This window comes from Dromaius novaehollandiae, chromosome 14, assembly GCF_036370855.1.
Source record: "Dromaius novaehollandiae isolate bDroNov1 chromosome 14, bDroNov1.hap1, whole genome shotgun sequence".
NCBI classification, from domain to species: domain Eukaryota; kingdom Metazoa; phylum Chordata; class Aves; order Casuariiformes; family Dromaiidae; genus Dromaius; species Dromaius novaehollandiae.
The window spans coordinates 9,093,255-9,109,064 of record NC_088111.1 but is presented as its reverse complement, the minus strand read 5'-3'; the positions used below and the strand labels follow the sequence as shown (position 1 = coordinate 9,109,064).

General features: G+C 41.7%; 2 protein-coding genes across 5 annotated transcripts in view; one reads left to right on the top strand and one right to left on the bottom strand.

Moving 5' to 3' along the window:
- DNAH3 (dynein axonemal heavy chain 3) overlaps positions 1-9,436 on the bottom strand; it is a 71,844-nt gene extending 62,408 nt beyond the window's left edge. The window contains exons 1-6 of the mRNA XM_026116250.2: positions 6,741-9,436; positions 6,138-6,259; positions 4,444-4,539; positions 3,357-3,582; positions 1,771-1,840; positions 508-697 (exon numbers count right to left, since the gene is read on the bottom strand). Coding sequence (XP_025972035.2) covers positions 508-697; positions 1,771-1,840; positions 3,357-3,582; positions 4,444-4,539; positions 6,138-6,170 — 615 coding nt within the window. The 5' untranslated portion in view covers positions 6,171-6,259; positions 6,741-9,436. The remainder of the gene's footprint in view (positions 1-507; positions 698-1,770; positions 1,841-3,356; positions 3,583-4,443; positions 4,540-6,137; positions 6,260-6,740) is intronic.
- Positions 9,391-15,092, top strand: LDAF1 (lipid droplet assembly factor 1). Of its 4 annotated transcripts, none has more exons than XM_064520294.1 (5): positions 9,391-9,512; positions 10,662-10,800; positions 11,711-11,879; positions 12,708-12,846; positions 14,204-15,092. In XM_064520294.1, exons 2-5 carry the CDS (start codon positions 10,729-10,731, stop codon positions 14,295-14,297), a joined length of 474 nt encoding a protein of 157 aa, XP_064376364.1. In that variant the 5' UTR covers positions 9,391-9,512; positions 10,662-10,728; the 3' UTR covers positions 14,298-15,092. The 4 variants fall into 4 exon arrangements, with proteins under 4 accessions (XP_064376364.1, XP_064376365.1, XP_025972033.1 ...); XM_064520295.1 differs by having other exon boundaries at positions 9,457-9,512; positions 10,666-10,800; XM_026116248.2 differs by lacking the exon at positions 9,391-9,512 and adding an exon at positions 9,722-9,854.
- The last annotated feature ends 718 nt before the right edge of the window (positions 15,093-15,810 follow it).

Sequence of the window (15,810 nt, the reverse complement as noted above, 5' to 3'; positions counted from 1 at the left end):
CATGACTTTTATGACAGATAATGAAATAGTTCTAGCTTTTTTATTTCTTGAAACCTTTTCACAATTGAAAGGCACTTGAATATCATGTATTTTGGCTATCTCTGTCTCTTGGTTCTTTTTAAAGCACTGCCAATGCCTGACATTCTTAAAATACTTCCATCCAGAGGTTTTGGTGTAAGCACATACGCCAAAAGAACTAAGTGCAGTGTATTAAATTACCGACGCCTGGTGCACAAGCCAACAATGTGAGAAGTTAAGAATTTGGCAAGATAGTTTTAGTTGCAAACGCATTAGAGCAAAAAGCAGACTGAGCAGGCGGAAAGAAACAAACAGGAAAGGTACAGAGTTGACATAAGATTGAACAGCAGTTAGCTAAACTGAATATTTACATCTTCTAAACCTCATGCACTGTCTTCCTCTCTCAACTGTTTTTAAACAGTTTACAGACATATATTGCTGATGATTATTCTTGCTACTTTTCTCAACCTTAAAAAGTAGAGTAAATACCTCTATATCATTTTCTGAAGGTGGCTTTTCTCGCTTGTGTATCTCTTCCTCATGTAAGCGCATGACAACCAATTGTTCTTCTGGAGTTAATGCCTGGTTGTCTGTATAATGTATGACACTTAATTCTGGCATATGACCAGGGACATATAGTGAAAATGGCTCTGAACTGTTTAACAAAGTTGGTGTACTTCTGAAACAAAAGAGCACAAATATAGTGAATAAAGAAGCTGTAATGGATTCTTAAATCAATGTGGACAAATGACAAGCATATATAAGCTGCTGACACCACACTGAGGATGAGTGTAGCCTATGATGAAGTACTTCAACTACTCATTAGAAAACTAAGTAAAGTTATATAGCATACTATATTACTTTAACAGAAAGAATACGACATGCCGTTTTAATATCATGTAAACTTTTCAGGTGCACAATGTCACTGAGACAGGCAATATCTTAAAAGCAACTCCAACAGAGGCAGACCTGCTAGCACTATTAGGTTGCCTGAGATCTCCACCTATTTTCAGGTGATTATCTTACCAAACTTTTAACAGTCTGAGCCAAAAGTTTAACATGCTATATTACAGTCTTCACTTTCATGATTATACACTATTTTCTATATGACTTTTGCCCACACTGCTTAGCATGAACAATATTCAGCCAACAAGCAGTTATTCAATAATTTTTACCGTGTCTTTCAGTATGTCACTCCATATTTACTTCACACTATCAAGTCCTTAGTTGAAAAGAGAATTTAAACATCCATCCATCTCTTTTATGGTTCTCACTATCATTTTATCTTAATAAGGAGTAAGAAAGTTACCGTCATAGCACTTTCAAAGAGGATTATTTCTCTCCCTATTTTACAGATGAAGAGCACAAGCACCAAAATACATTCATTACAGCAGAGTGCCGAACTGGAGACAATTCTAGGAGCATTATAGAGCACTTAAGCACTCACAGCACAACTGAGTGACTTCATTTCTACAAACTACATTTTCATAAACTAAACTCTAGGTTCTCAAGTCAGCAAGCAGAAAAGGAAGACCTTCCAGTTAGCGTGCCTAAGCGTGAAATTTGCCCAGCCTCAAAGAGGTAGTGAAAGGTGCTCATTCAGCACACAGCAGAATTTCAGACTTGAGGCACATACTTTTGCACAGACTTAACATTTCATCAGTATCCAAGTCAAAAGAAAAAATAAAGCACAGCTCACATACCCAGACTGAGTGCAATAATCTGTATCTTTTTAATATTACAGTACATTACCTATCAGAATCACACTGACTTCTTTGTGTAAGTTTGAGCCTTTTCACAGAAGGGGCAAATTCCTTTGAAGCTTTAAGCACCAGTTAAGAAAATCACATACAGGAATGTTATTTCAAATAGGGTATTATTTCAGACTGGTAAAAAACAGAGCTAAGTCAATCATACCAGGTAATATCATACCATAATGAAATAACAGAAAAATAAAATGTCACAAAAAAGGCTTTAGTATTGACTTAGGCCTCAGCAAAATGTTTCAATCATGTTAAAGATTTTGCCGAGTCTGGGCCTATAATGTGGGTCCAGGAAATCATTCAGCACATGCTTAAGACTTCAGTGCTTACATACCTCTCCACAAAACCTCTGTTTTCAGCACTGGGACTTTCTATTTCAAACTTAAAAGCAACTCAGTAAGATATATAGTTCCACCAAATATGCCTCACATGAAAAACCTGAGGAGTACAAACTATTATCATGTGCTTTTCAGAGCAGAATAAGCAGGCCTTTTAAACAAATTAACACGTCATGCCTTTCCTCCAAGAAATACACCGTGGCCTGCTTGCCACATCCTATCCATTTACTTGAAAAGTCCAGTGAGCAGAGGAATTAGGTAGATGATAAAGAAACTGTTAAGAGATCTAATGAGCAAAACCAAACGCTTCTCAAATAGCGTGCAAGGGGAGTAAGTGGGTATGGAAGCTAACATGGCTCATCTATCCCACAGGAAAGAAACGTAATTTCTAACACTTCAGGGAAGCAAAGCAACAATGCTAACAGATAGACTGATGAATGGTACAGACTTTTTACCCTTGATACAGAAGACATTTAATTAGATATTTAGGAAATAAAGTTCATGAGATAACTGACTGGTTTGGGAATTTGTACAGACTAAATAATGAAGTTAGTTTGAAACTTGCAACCGGTAAGACACTTTATAAAAAAAAAAAAGTTTCTTAGGCTGTGTTTGATATACGCATTGGTAAGCTTAAATAGCTAAAAACCTCATTTGCATTATATCACAGTGACATGTTGAATCAACAGCATATAATATCTCATATTGTAGGATTACATACATATTTATGATTTGCTAACAAATACATCAATTATAAGGCTTAGACACAAGCAGTGTATTAAACAATGCCATGTGGAGTTGATCTTCAAGGGAAAATTTTGATGCCTATCTCCCACCTTGTTTTCCATGCTAGGCTTGTGAGTATGAGCCTAACAGGTGTGCATGCTGAACTTGTTTCTGTGTTCTGCTGTTGGAATCGACTTCTATTTCTAGAAATAATAACAGCTAACTTGTATTTTGTCCATTTTCAGTTTTGCAAACAACTCCCTACAATAACTGCACGCAATTGTCTGGAGGGATGAATCTAACAAATTAATCAGAAACTGGCTTTACCTTTACTAAAGTTACGCTTGATTTTGGAAATTTGTCTATAATGACCATGAGGTGATAAACTTATGAGCCTTTACCAGGAAAGAGTGATTTTGTCAGGGATAATTCTTTAAAAGAGAAGCAGTTAGGGATAAAAACGTATAGAACAAACAAGACTAAACCTATGAGCACACTCAAACATGGATACACGGTGAGGCTGTTCTCTGCTTTGCTGAATCCAGTGACGTGCTTGCCAGTGAGGAGGACTCTACTTTGTGCACATTTTTCAGCTTCAAATCCTGCGCAGTGAGAGTATAGTTATTGGCTATGGAGTCACTTGGGCTCCGGTAGTAACGTTGTTCTTTGAATGGAACTGCCAAAGTCCATGACACTCGCTGCATCAAAGGAGGATAACAGCTGTTCTTAACGACAAGCTGAAATTGAGGGGAAAAAAAAGTCTTACACTGCACAGTGATTTTAAGAGGCTTCTTAGAGATAGAACAGGGCTAAAAATCAATTAGTATTTTAGATGAACTGAAGTACTGACACAAACTTTGCCACATAAGCAACTGTGAGGCATTTAGCGTGGGGAAAGCCATCCCTTTTTTCTTCCTCCCGTAAGTGCTAGCACAGGTAACTTTTATTCCTGTGTCATACAGAATTAGTTGTAGTTGTGCAGCTGTGCAACCCATCTTGAGACATGAGATCAAGAAATATGAAAATACACTCATCCTCAGGGAGAAAATGCACATAAGAAAGAATCATGAATGTACTACATATCATGGTTCCTATAGCTCTCATTTTAAATTCATATTTAGCTTTTGTTTTGTATCACGTCTTGGTTTTAGAACAGCATTCTAACTCATTTTTTTCTGCTCTGCCATGAAGTATTTATGTGGAGAAAAAAAATCACAATTTGTTTGGAAGAAAAATAAAACATTACTATTTGCTTCCTTTCCCAAGAGCTTTAAATTTACAGTCTATTAATATTAGTAATTTTTAAAGTTTGAATTAAATATTTTGAGTTTTTAAGGTGAAAATTAGATACAAAATTAATTTTTAACTCAAAATTTTAAAAAATACAAATACTAATGGACCATAAATTTAAAGATCAGTTTTAAACTTCCAAAATGTAATGTCCAAATCATAATAGAAGCAGTAATAACAACACTTTTAATGAAGTATCTGAGAACCTGTTTAGTACTTTAACTTAGTAATTTAATTAGCTTCTCCTAAAATCATTCTAGAGCCTGTAATTTAATGGACACCCTGATGAAAGCAGGGATAGCACCTACCTGATACAATTCTGAAGGCACAGCAGAAGCGGGGAGGGGTGGTAATTCCGGTATGCGTTTTGAATGACTCATGTTGTATACAGAATTATTTTGCAACTAGAGGGAATTGAAAGCAATTTCAAAAACATTTATGAACTACATTGCTTTGAAAAAGATTCATTTCAATAGGACAGAGAGTCAGTTTGCATTGAAAAGGACGTATTGCAACTTTCCTAAAGTTAAGGAAACGGACATTATGCGGAGTGGGTTACTCAGCAAAACAGGCTTTCAGGTTACGTTGTTCTCTAGTCATCTGATAAACTATCTATTTACTAATAAATGTCAGAGTTAAGAAAAAATGCTGAAATATTTCTATATCACTGAAAATAATTCAAACATTTCAAAATATGTTTCATTGAATATACGTTGTATGGAGTTTAGTGCAATAGTGTAAACACTGGATATTTTGATATTAAAGCCTGTCAGACTGTCAAACTGACAACGAAACAGTCCAAGCTGCGTGAACTGCAGAACAGAAATACAGGGCTTCACTGGGGTGAAAAAGAATGTAAGATTTTTTATGTCAATAACAACCCAGTTCCAGAAGAAGCTGTACTGCCAGGATGCAAAGAACACAGTGAAAGGACAGACCGCTCATAAGGGCTCTGCAAAATGTTTTAACGAAAATGTAAGAATATCGAACATGTCTTAGGGACTATGCTCCACCTCCTCAAGGAGAAGGTACTTTGAGGTGGTCTTCCAGGACACCATACAAAGTTCTCAAAGGATATTTTCTCTTTTTGTATTTTTTCAGAATTATTTAGCCCCACAGAGTTTTGGGATGTTTTTTTCAACAGCAATTTTCCTTAACATAGGCTGAAACCTGCCCCTATTCTGCTTCAAATTTTTCTAAAACATATTTCTTTAGGAGATGCATGAAGAACAAATTCCCGAAAACATGAAGTGACACCAGCAGCAAAAAGAGGTAGAAACATGCAGTGTCTGAACACCAGTGCATTAAATCATCATGAAAGAGCAAGTTATTACCCATTACAATTGTTTGAATAATGTATAATCATTTTTACATAATTTTAATACATTTTTAGCAAGTGGCTATTGACTTCTGATATATCACTGGAAAACTGGGCTCCCAAAACCTGGTTTTCAAGCAGACAAAATTGTGTTTTCCTCAGTATCAAAATACAGCCCATTCAGAAACAAAATATGAGCAAGGTGTGATCTGATTTACCTCCTTTTTATTCTTCAACACACACACACACACACAGAGACATTATCACTGCCAAGCATATTTTACTGAAGGCAGCAGGAATTATCTTTGATTAATGACCAAAGGATTTGGCTTTTAGGGTACTTCTAAAATGAACAAACTGTACATTTTGTTAGGAGATTTGTTCGTTCTTAAAGGTATAAGAGTTATTAAGAAAGCCATTGTTCCTTCTAAAGCAGCTCTTGTTTTAAAAGCCACCTAACCATTCAAAAAGTTAACACTTCCTACTTCAAATGCTTGCGCAAAGGAATTCTTAATAAGGCGGATTTTACAAAGGCTAAGGTCCAAAGAATATTGCACAAAAAGGAGCATCTTCAAATAGAGTTCTTCTCGATGCCAAAGCATAAGCCCTCAGTAATGGCCAATTCCATCTGAAGTTTTGAAACCATTATCAATCTTTCACACAGCCCCAGCAGAGAGAACTTACCCTCAGGAGCCGCGGGGTCTCTGCTGGCTTCATTGTGCCTTATCCTTCATCAGACTGTTTGCTGCTTGCTTAAAAGCTTTTGGTCCTCCCCCTCAAAATGAGCGTCCTTGTAGTTACATGCACTGAAAAAGAATGAGAGAATCATTTCAGGTACTACAGAAGGCATCAAACCATGTAGCTTCCTATCTGAACTGCCAAGAAGCAAGTCTCTCTCCCAGCTCTCTTCTTCCTTGTTCCCGTCCTTCTCCCAAGCAGCCCACACTAAGCCTTCTTCCCCTCCAGAGCATATGCTTTTTCTCCATTCCTCTTTGAGTTCACTTTTCACCTTAAACTTGCTACCTCTCTCCAGATGTCTTTCAAACAAGTTTTTTCCAGCCTATCCTCTCCACTTTTTCCAAACCCAGGTTCCTCCCCGCTGCCTCTTCTCTTCTAAAGTCCCGGGGCCTCTGGGGCCCAAATGGTGATTCACAGCAGACGGATCCACACACTTGTTGCCATGAAAGATAAACACATGCCAAAAGGAAAAAGAGAAAGAGAGAGATGCCCAGTACGCCTCACACATCCGCTGGGCGCACATGTGAGCAGGGCAGAAGCAGGTACTACCTGCGGACACCCTCGCTACCAGTCCCTCCGCCTGTTCCGGCTCCGGGAGCTGCTCTGACGCCGCCGTTCAGTCCTCAGCTTTGTTGCCGGAGTGACAGCATTGCCAGTGCTAGGAGACGGGCATTTCCGCCTCCCTCTCCCCGTGCTGACGGCAAACAGCCCCTTTCAGCGCAGCGCTGCGTGGGGCCGCGGTCAGGGAGATTGGGTTCCAGAACCAACACGCTATTGTGCAGCTTCATTTTACCTCTGAGAACGTCCAACGGTTTCTCCCAGAACATTGTCTGAGCTAAACTAAACACGGCAAGGGAGCTCCCGTAACAATAAAGGCCAGGTAAGTGCAAATCTTCACAGCAAGAAGTGGACAAAAAAAAAAAAATACTAAGGATTCAAACTCTTGAATCCAAATCTCTCCAGCACTCCTTCATGACGCCGAACCAAACTCCGGAAGGATCCCACGACAGCAGGTGGCATGCTCGTACCCTCACCCGCTCTGTTCCTGGGCTCTGGCCTCCCACCCGTGCCTGTCGCTACGTTCAGAGTCTTCCCTCAAAATCCTGCACAAATCTGAGCCGTCACTACCAGACACAGCATCTAGAGCAGCCTCCTTACCCTGACCCTCCAGAAAGGCCTCACGCCAGGTCCTCTGCCTAACCCAGGCAGCCCCCCAGTCCAACGTGAACTCTTTACCAGCATCTTCAGATGCCGTTCTTCACTCTGGCTGATATCCCTGACATAACGGCATTGTTTTCCTTGTGTTCGGTGGTAGGTCAAGATAAAAGTTGAGAGTTGTCCTTTCCTGGCCACACGTGAAAGCTTCTGCCATAACTTCAGCTGCATTTTAAACACCAGATGCCTTGCCCGGCAAGCGCGCGGGGTAAAGGCGCGGCACTGCCAGCTCGGGAACTAGCACCGCGCAGCTAGTTCACGTGGGAATTCTCCCAGCGCCCTGGCGCTGGTTTGCAACACATGTATTTTCCTGCTAATTCAGGCTGACGCTGGCGTGAAGACAAGCTCAATTAAGCAACACTTATGGTAACTATCGTTCCTCTGTGTACAACTTAGACATTTTTATATGCATGCCCTTTGAAGATAAATAAGTTACTTGTGCTGCTTGGGAAGCATTTAAAACAGATATTTTATATAGAAAAAGCTTATATATGAATTTTTAGCAGAATAAATAATTATGCATGGTAGGAAAACAAATTACCAAGATGTACAAAACTATCTTTCGAACTGCAGCTACCGCATGTTTTGAAAACATGCCAGAAATGTAAAGTGTCTGGTACGGTTCTAAACGCTGTGAAGCCATTAAACTTTATAACGCCATTATCACTGGATCACGTCACACTAGAATTCTACCAGTTAGTTTTTCCCTATGCTCCCTTTAAAAATAGATAAAAAACCAAAATTTGAAATTCCCTTTTATAAATATTCTAGGAATGCTATTATGCCCTTTATTAATGTCAGATATAAACATTTTAGCTGTTTAAGCAAATTTCTCCCTCACCATTCTTTGCTTTTTGGTATCCTGTGCTGTGCTTTTAGGGTTAAAATAGGTTCTCATTTTTTATTTCCTCTAGCTACACAGCTCCTTATACCTGAAGAGCTCACTGAAATCAGCACCTCAAAGACACAGAATTCCGGCAGCTGGTTAAAAGTCCCATAATTTATAAAAGCTCTCTTTGCATTACAAAACTGGCATGCTCCAAATTAAACATGCTATTTATTTTGTTGCCTTTAAAAATAATCATGGAACCATTAATATTCAGTTTTGCAATACTCCCACGGGTGGCACCACTCAAAAAGGCTGATTAACAGCAGTCATGAGGAACATGAATATTTTACTGACTTGTGACTGCAATTTGCAGCATTAAAAATCCTTTATAGCGGAAAGTCCTGGTCTTCACCAAAGTTTCAAGCTTGCAGGTAAAACCATCACAGTGACTGTACGAAACGGCGAGGCCAAGGCGCAGTGCCACACACCCAACGGAGCACGACCGAAAGGAGCGGTCCCCTCCGCCCCCAGCCCGGCCACTTGCTCTGCCTCAGCGTAGCCCCTCCTAATCCCAGTACCAGCACGGATCTTGCCAAAAACTCAGCACATTTTTAAAAACGGAGAGCGTGTGGGAACAGGCAGGCGGGGACGGCGAGGCTGGGGCGCTGCTGCCCGGGCGCCCGGGTTACGCCACACGACGCGTTTGCTGCTGGCTTCCCCGCACCGCACCGCACCGCGGCCTGGCAATTCACGGTTGGCTGAAAACTGCCCTCCTGGCCTCCCACCCCACCGGCAGGCAGGAGCCCCTCCAGCCTGGGGTGCTGGGATTTAACGGAGGATTTCAGCGGTCTCTGGCCCATCCAGGTGTAACTCCCCGGCGAGGCTGTAGCTCTCGGTGCCCGCTAACAGCCGGGCCTGCGCGGCGCCCTGCCGCGGCCCAGGTCTGCCGGAGGCCGCCGCTGCTCGGGGGGAGGGATAACGCGCACCGCCCGCGTTCCCTCGTTTTCCAGCCTCAATCACAGCGCCGAGGAGCCCAGGGCTGTAACGCAGCGCCCCAACGCCGCCGCGGCCCCGGAGGGGCCCCCAGCCCAGGGCCTCCCCCGACGGCCCGCCCGGCCCCCGCCCCGCCGGGACCGCGGCGCCGCGCTGCCCGGGGCTCGTCCGCGCGGGGAGGAGACAGCGGCGGGAGGGCGGCGGCGGCGCTTCCCCCCGCCTGAGCCGCGCCGCCGAGAGGGGCCTGCAGCCCGCGGGCGTGCGGGGAGCCGCCGCCGCCGCAGGTGAGAGGGGCGGCCCCGGCTGGGCCGCGGCGGGCAGCGGCGCCGCCCCGCTCCCTCCGCTCCGCCCGGGGGCCGCGGCGGCGCCCCGGCGGGCAGGGCCGGCGCCCCGCGGCGGAGCGCAGCTCCGGGGCCGCTCCGCCCCGCCCCGCCCGGCTCGGGGCAGGCCGCGCAGCCCGCCGCCGCCAGGCCGCCGCCGCGCCGGGCGGGGAGGCCGCGGCTGGGCCCGGCGCTCGCCTGGGCGCGGGGCCGCGGCGCCGTCAGCGGGCGGCGGCGGGAGCGGTGGCTCCTGGGCCCCAGGCCGAAGTGTCGGGCGGAGGCTCGGTGCGCGGTGTCGCCTCAGAGGTAAAAATTCAGGTCTCCTCGGGCGCTGCTGGGCCGCGCACAAAAGGCGTTGTCGGTGGTTTTGTGTGCGAGAAGCACCCAGGAATCCCATTGCCGAGTTTTGTGCTTTTGCTAGGAAAAAAAAATGTGTAAAAATACTCTGTGAATAAAGGGAGGGACTGAGTAGAGAGGCTGAATATAGAATAGTAACATTTGCACAATAAATGTTTAGATTTACAAGCAAGAAAATGTGTCTTTTAATCTCTCAGTGATAATGTTTCCTGTAGCAAGAGTAGATTCAGTCTGCAGAGGAAAAAGGGCTTTGCACTGATGTCGTCTTAAACTTTGACAGCTAAATACGTCCAGAATGTTTGAAAGTATTTGGCCTTTGTCTGTTGAGCGTTGAGGTTGTGCAGTGTCTGGTTTCAGCTCCCAGTGTTCGGCTGCTCACAGGAACCTACTAATGTAAGCACTAGAAGTTTGCACTACTAACAGTGATAAATTATCTGAACAAATAGTTAGATTGGACTTTTTACTGGTAATTTGCTGGTAACCGTGCCCTGACCATTAAATATGGGGTTAATGTTATAAGGGCAGAAGGCGAGAGTCGCCTTGTGCCCTGATACCTGTCCTGGCTTTGGACATGCTTTAGAAGCGCTTTCAGAGACAGAACCCCTGCATTAAAGTTAATCTTGCAAGGAAATGTTGTAAACGGTATAGATCTCAGCGACATGAAATCTCCATTCTCTGTTTTTATGCAAGAGAAATACTTGATTTTTCACAAAACATTTGTATGAGCCTGTTACTAATTTTACCTTTGTTTTTAAGGAAGGTTGGATGGCTGAGCAAGAGCTCGTTGTCCAGAAGATTCACGATCGTCGCTGAGGATTGCAGCATGTCTAAAGAAATGCAGGAGCTGCAGAAGCAGTGGCACTCCATGGTACAGTCCATCCACAGCAACTCCAATGTGGGTTCTGGATTATATTTTACATAACATGTTTATAAAGATACTCCTTTTATAATTCTTGGAATATCATATCCTGATTTATTTAAATGCAATTTCAAAACCTTTAAATTAATCTTTTTGAGAAAATTAGTGCTCCTTTTTTTAAGCAAGGATTGAGGAACCTATGGGAATGGCTGTTCTCCCACATCTTCAGCAATCAAAAGGGAGGCCTGTTTTGCATTTCTGTGTTTTACTGGTAAAACCATTTTACTTAAGAGTGGCGTTTTAGTGAAATGGTTGTCCTGCTATAAAAATAACTAAAACTACTATACCTCTTTCCTAAGGGAAATCCAGTATATAGGTATGCCTGCCTCTATAAAAAGGATTTTCTCATCTACTTGTAACATTATAAGTAAATTCTTACCACTTCCTGTGATACAGACATGGCTGTAGTGTCCTTGTGCTCAATACAGGAGCAGGTTGCAGATACTAGTGAGACGTGAAAACAAGGAAGTTCATCTTTTTTTGAATGTAATGGTATTTTTGTTTTCTAAACGCTTACAATTCTCTGGATCAAAAATCATAGCTGTTGAAACCTCACTGAAATCTGTGCAGCTAAAGCATGACCTTGTATGTGTGGGTTGCTTTTGAGGGGGGAGGAGGGGGTTTAATTTCCCCAAGAATGGGACTGGGAGGTTGATGAGAAACATGGATGTTTGGGTAGGATAATATTTGCTATGCAGTTACCTACATTTGCAATAAATCCTCATGTTTGGGAAATTTAGAGGCAATGGTTACTCCCTTTAATTCAAACTCCATACTTACGAAAAGACTGGTACCCATATTTTTCAGTGAAGTAGCTGTGACATTTTAAAGTTTTCTATGACAAGAGATAGAAATAAAATCTAAAATATTTTTCTTTTATCCACAGGTTGTTGCATTTATGAACTCTCGTTTTGGCCAATACTTAGATGACCATCCTTTTGTTGCCTTATCACTCCTGATGTTTGTTGCAGTGTCTGCTATTCCTGTTGCATTTTTTCTGATTTTTGTTGTTACAACAGCCATAATGGCCTGTATCGGCGTGATAATTATGGAAGGTATTGTATGCATGCATGCATGCATGTGTAATTTATTTCCCTTTTAGGACATGACATCCTTTCCCTTTTCTCTTCTAGCTTCTGAAGTTCTTAGTGAAAGCAACTTAGGATTTCTAAGTGTAGTCCTCAGCTTTCAGCGTTAGTCAAAGTCTTAACACAAGAATAGTAATCTAATTAACTGCAGCCTGTTCAGGGGAAATCCTATTTCTCTTTTTAATGTCAGCCACCCGGATATCGCTAAACCAGTTATTTTGGCCATGCATAGCTTTCATTTCTGGCCTACGGAGTCTTTTATGGGAGAATTTTTTTCAGGTTTCTTTCATATTGTATAATAACATATGTCAGAGATTAAAACTTTCTGAAGTATGATTGCTTCCAGATAGTCTGTATATCCCTGGCTGAGTCTGGCTCTGACCATTTCTTTGCCCCTTCACCTCCAAGGGCTTCTTGGAGGAGAAGTAGGGCAGACTTTAGCGTGGCATAGGGTAATAATGAGGTGCAGTGTTTTCCCTGACAGCTGTATATATGATCACTCCAGTCCTTTGGTATTTTAACATGCGGAGTTTGAGAAAACGTATTGGTCTATTTCAGACAGATCTTCCTTCCTCATCACATAAATAATTAAAATGTTAGAAGGAGTGTTTCCCCTGTAGAGTGCTGTCTGGGGGTTTCCTACAGACTGAGGCCCTTGACTATTACACAGGTCAGCTAGTCGATTGCAGTAGATAATTTTCCCTAATGGTTTGAATTTGGGATTGTGGTAGAAATTACATTCTAACTGACGTGTATGTAAACTGTTTAAATCACAAACTGATTCTCTTTTATTAGGTGTTGTAATATCGATAGGTGGCATAGCCCTCCTTTGTGTGCTGTGTGGCCTGGGTGCACTTTCACTGGGAGTTTCTGGAGTGCTGAGTGTTTGTTACGTCGTTCTTTCAACTCTGGTCAACTATTGGTATACTCAAAAGTAAGTAATAACATCTTGATCCATTCTCTGATTTCAAACTGTAACTGTACTGTTGCATCGATCATTGTGTTTACCAGTAACAGCTACTTTTGGATAGTGTAATAAATCTTTTTCGAATGCTAGAGCATCTCTGGCTACCCTGATGATTTAATATACAGTTATAAGTATCTAGTTATCAATATATATTTTAATGAGAGTTATTACCTCTTTTCTCTTTAGGAAAGAAGAAATATAAATGGTCCTTAGACGTACATTTGATAACACAGCATAACATCAAGCAATAAAATATAACTTTGTCTCATTCAGAATAAATCTTGTTTTAACTGCCATTAAAACATTTCCAAATTGGACTCTGCACAGAGGACGAAGCTTTTGCTCAATTATACAACAGAGTTCCTTCTGCATGGTGCAGTGCCCAACTATCTTGGCTTACCTGCATTTGTAGAGTAGCGGGGGACCAAAACTGTAGCTTTGGAACAAGCAGATGGGTAGTTGAAAGGGACACTGTGGCCAAAAATAGATTTTTGTAAAACAAGTTCATACAAAACCTAAGATTAATACATGTTTCCAGATATGCTTTTAAAAGATTTTTCTTGCTTTGTTTAAATAAGCTTTTTCTATTTGCAAAACAGGCTGCTGACCATGTGCTATCTGCCACTCATAACTCTCTCTGCTCCCAGAACTTTGTGCTTGGAGGCCTGTTTCAGTCACCATTGCCTTACTCACACTTTTGCCAAGCATCTCGTTAAGGCACTAGCAGATTGTGCTGGAGTGCCACCTATTGCCCGCTTAAATTACTACCAGGGAATTAAGAATGATAATCACTTCTTAAGCATAGGGAAGAGCAAGAAGAAACAATCCAGCTGCTCCCTCTTAGTACTTACTTTTTCAGTTTGCTCCTTCTTCACAGCAGTACTTTTTGCACAGCTCCAGGGACACACAAAATTGCCTGTGGAAACCATGATGTCTTCAGGAACACACAACACGGTGTAAGGCCCAGTGTGTGTGCATTTGTTCCAGGGCTCCCTGCCGCTCTTTCTGGGCCTGCTGCTGGGTCTGTATCATTGCCAACTGATGGCAGACAAGACTTCTTTCTTCCATATCGTATCATCATATATAACCCAGTCTACAAACCTATTGTATTCGCTTAAAATTTTGATGTTAAATGAACATCATCTGGTAGATCCCTCCTTATGTGTTCCTATATCTTTTGAGAGAAGCTGTAGTAGGCCAGCAGTTCCAGAAGTCCCACGCTGATATCTCATGTTGCTCCGCATTCTTTGGGAAGGGTTCAAAGACAATGATCATCTAGAAGAACTGACTATAAAACCATTCTTCTCTCCTCTTCTATATACAGGGGGCAGATAAGGAAGCAGGAAGCTAATGGAACTCGGTTGGAGAGGAGACCTTCCATCTTGGATCTCTCTGCCAATAATGGAAAGAGCGAATAAATGGGATTCTTCCCATTTCCTTCACAGGCACTTAACTGTACTATTCTGACCTTTACAGTGTAATTGTTTACCCGTTGAGCATTGAAGCTCTGTGCACTGCTTATAGAAACTGAAAAAAATCAATATGCTTCTCATATTGTTACTGTAAGACTAATAGTAACAATAACCATTAAGCAGTGCATTGTGATATCAAGTCTTATGTGCGTGATGAAATGTTCCACAGAATTTGGTAAAAAGATATAACTACTTTTAAGTCAGTGACAGGTGGAAGAAGGGGTGGGCAGGTATGTGATTTCCCATTTACTACTGGATTTCTAGACGGGGCATCTTCCAAGATTTGTATGCAGCAGTTGGCTGTTTTGGTACATGGTAAATGTCAAAGCTCAGCAACACTGGAAAGGTTTTTTGAATGTTGAAAAATATTTCTAAGCCTTAACGGTCTTTGTTAAAACATTGTGAGCATACCACGCTAATGCTTTATAATATAAGAAAAGGAAAATTGGGTTTTATTATGTGTAACTCACGGTATAAGCTTTCACATACCTTTAAACGTTGCATTATTCTGAAGGGATATTTTCCTTGTTTTCCTCATTGCCTCAGCATATCCACGGTATGCAATTAGATCTTGCATTTTGTCATATTTGTTTAGGTATTTAAAATGCCTGTTTTGCTTCTCAGTTTTAACTTCTTGTATGTATTTTGTTTAAACTTTTTTCATTTTTGCAAATGCTATACTATTTTTAAGCATTAAGAAAGTATCTAACTATATTAGTTTAATAAAGTGTTGTTTGTTTAGCCAGGTTGTCTTGTTATTGTCATTTTATCCTAAAGTAAAAACAAGTTTTCCAGATCGACTTCTAGGAGGGCTGCGCTTGACATTAGATTTTTCTTCCTACTTGATGTTAAAGTATTTTGGCTGCCCAATACCTGCTACGTAGTACAAACTGGCTGCAGTTTGTGACATGGGAATACTCTGCTTTTCAGTCCTGTAAAGTGAAAACAGAATGCTCAGGGCTAAATTACTGTGATATTCCGGTTTTGTATGAACAAGCATGCTGTTTGATGCCAACAGGATTTTGGAGAGTAGGTTTTTCTTTGCTAAGAAGATGCCATTTATTGCAGACTTAGTTTACACAGACCTTTTTTGATTCTGTAAATTTAAGAATACTTCACCCTAAAATGAAAACACTCAGCTTTAAAGGTAGCCAGAACAGTATATTTAACTACCTGTAGCATGTTTTTTGCTCCTTGTAAAACTCTAGTAGCAATCTTATATTTCAAAGCTGATCTGAGGGATGATGTTCCATATTGTTTTGGCGGTGACATTTTCAGCTCTGGTGATAGGCTGGCCCCGCACTTTCCACCTTACCGTTGATAGCAATATATAAGGAGAGGAAAAAAAAAACAGGAAAAGGGTACTTTCTCTACCTTTTGTACCAAAAGCTACTGCTATGATTTTGTTTTAATGACATGCAGCCTGGGGAACTCCACCTAAGATGAAACACAGGGTGGG

Excerpts from the sequence above, each read along its gene's own strand:
- LDAF1 (XM_064520294.1), top strand. The coding sequence starts at position 10,729 with ATGTCTAAAGAAATGCAGGAGCTGCAGAAGCAGTGGCACTCCATGGTA. Across the intron at positions 11,880-12,707 it reads CGGCGTGATAATTATGGAAG|GTGTTGTAATATCGATAGGT; the intron begins GTATTGTATGCA and ends CTCTTTTATTAG. Across the intron at positions 12,847-14,203 it reads AACTATTGGTATACTCAAAA|GGGGCAGATAAGGAAGCAGG; the intron begins GTAAGTAATAAC and ends TTCTATATACAG.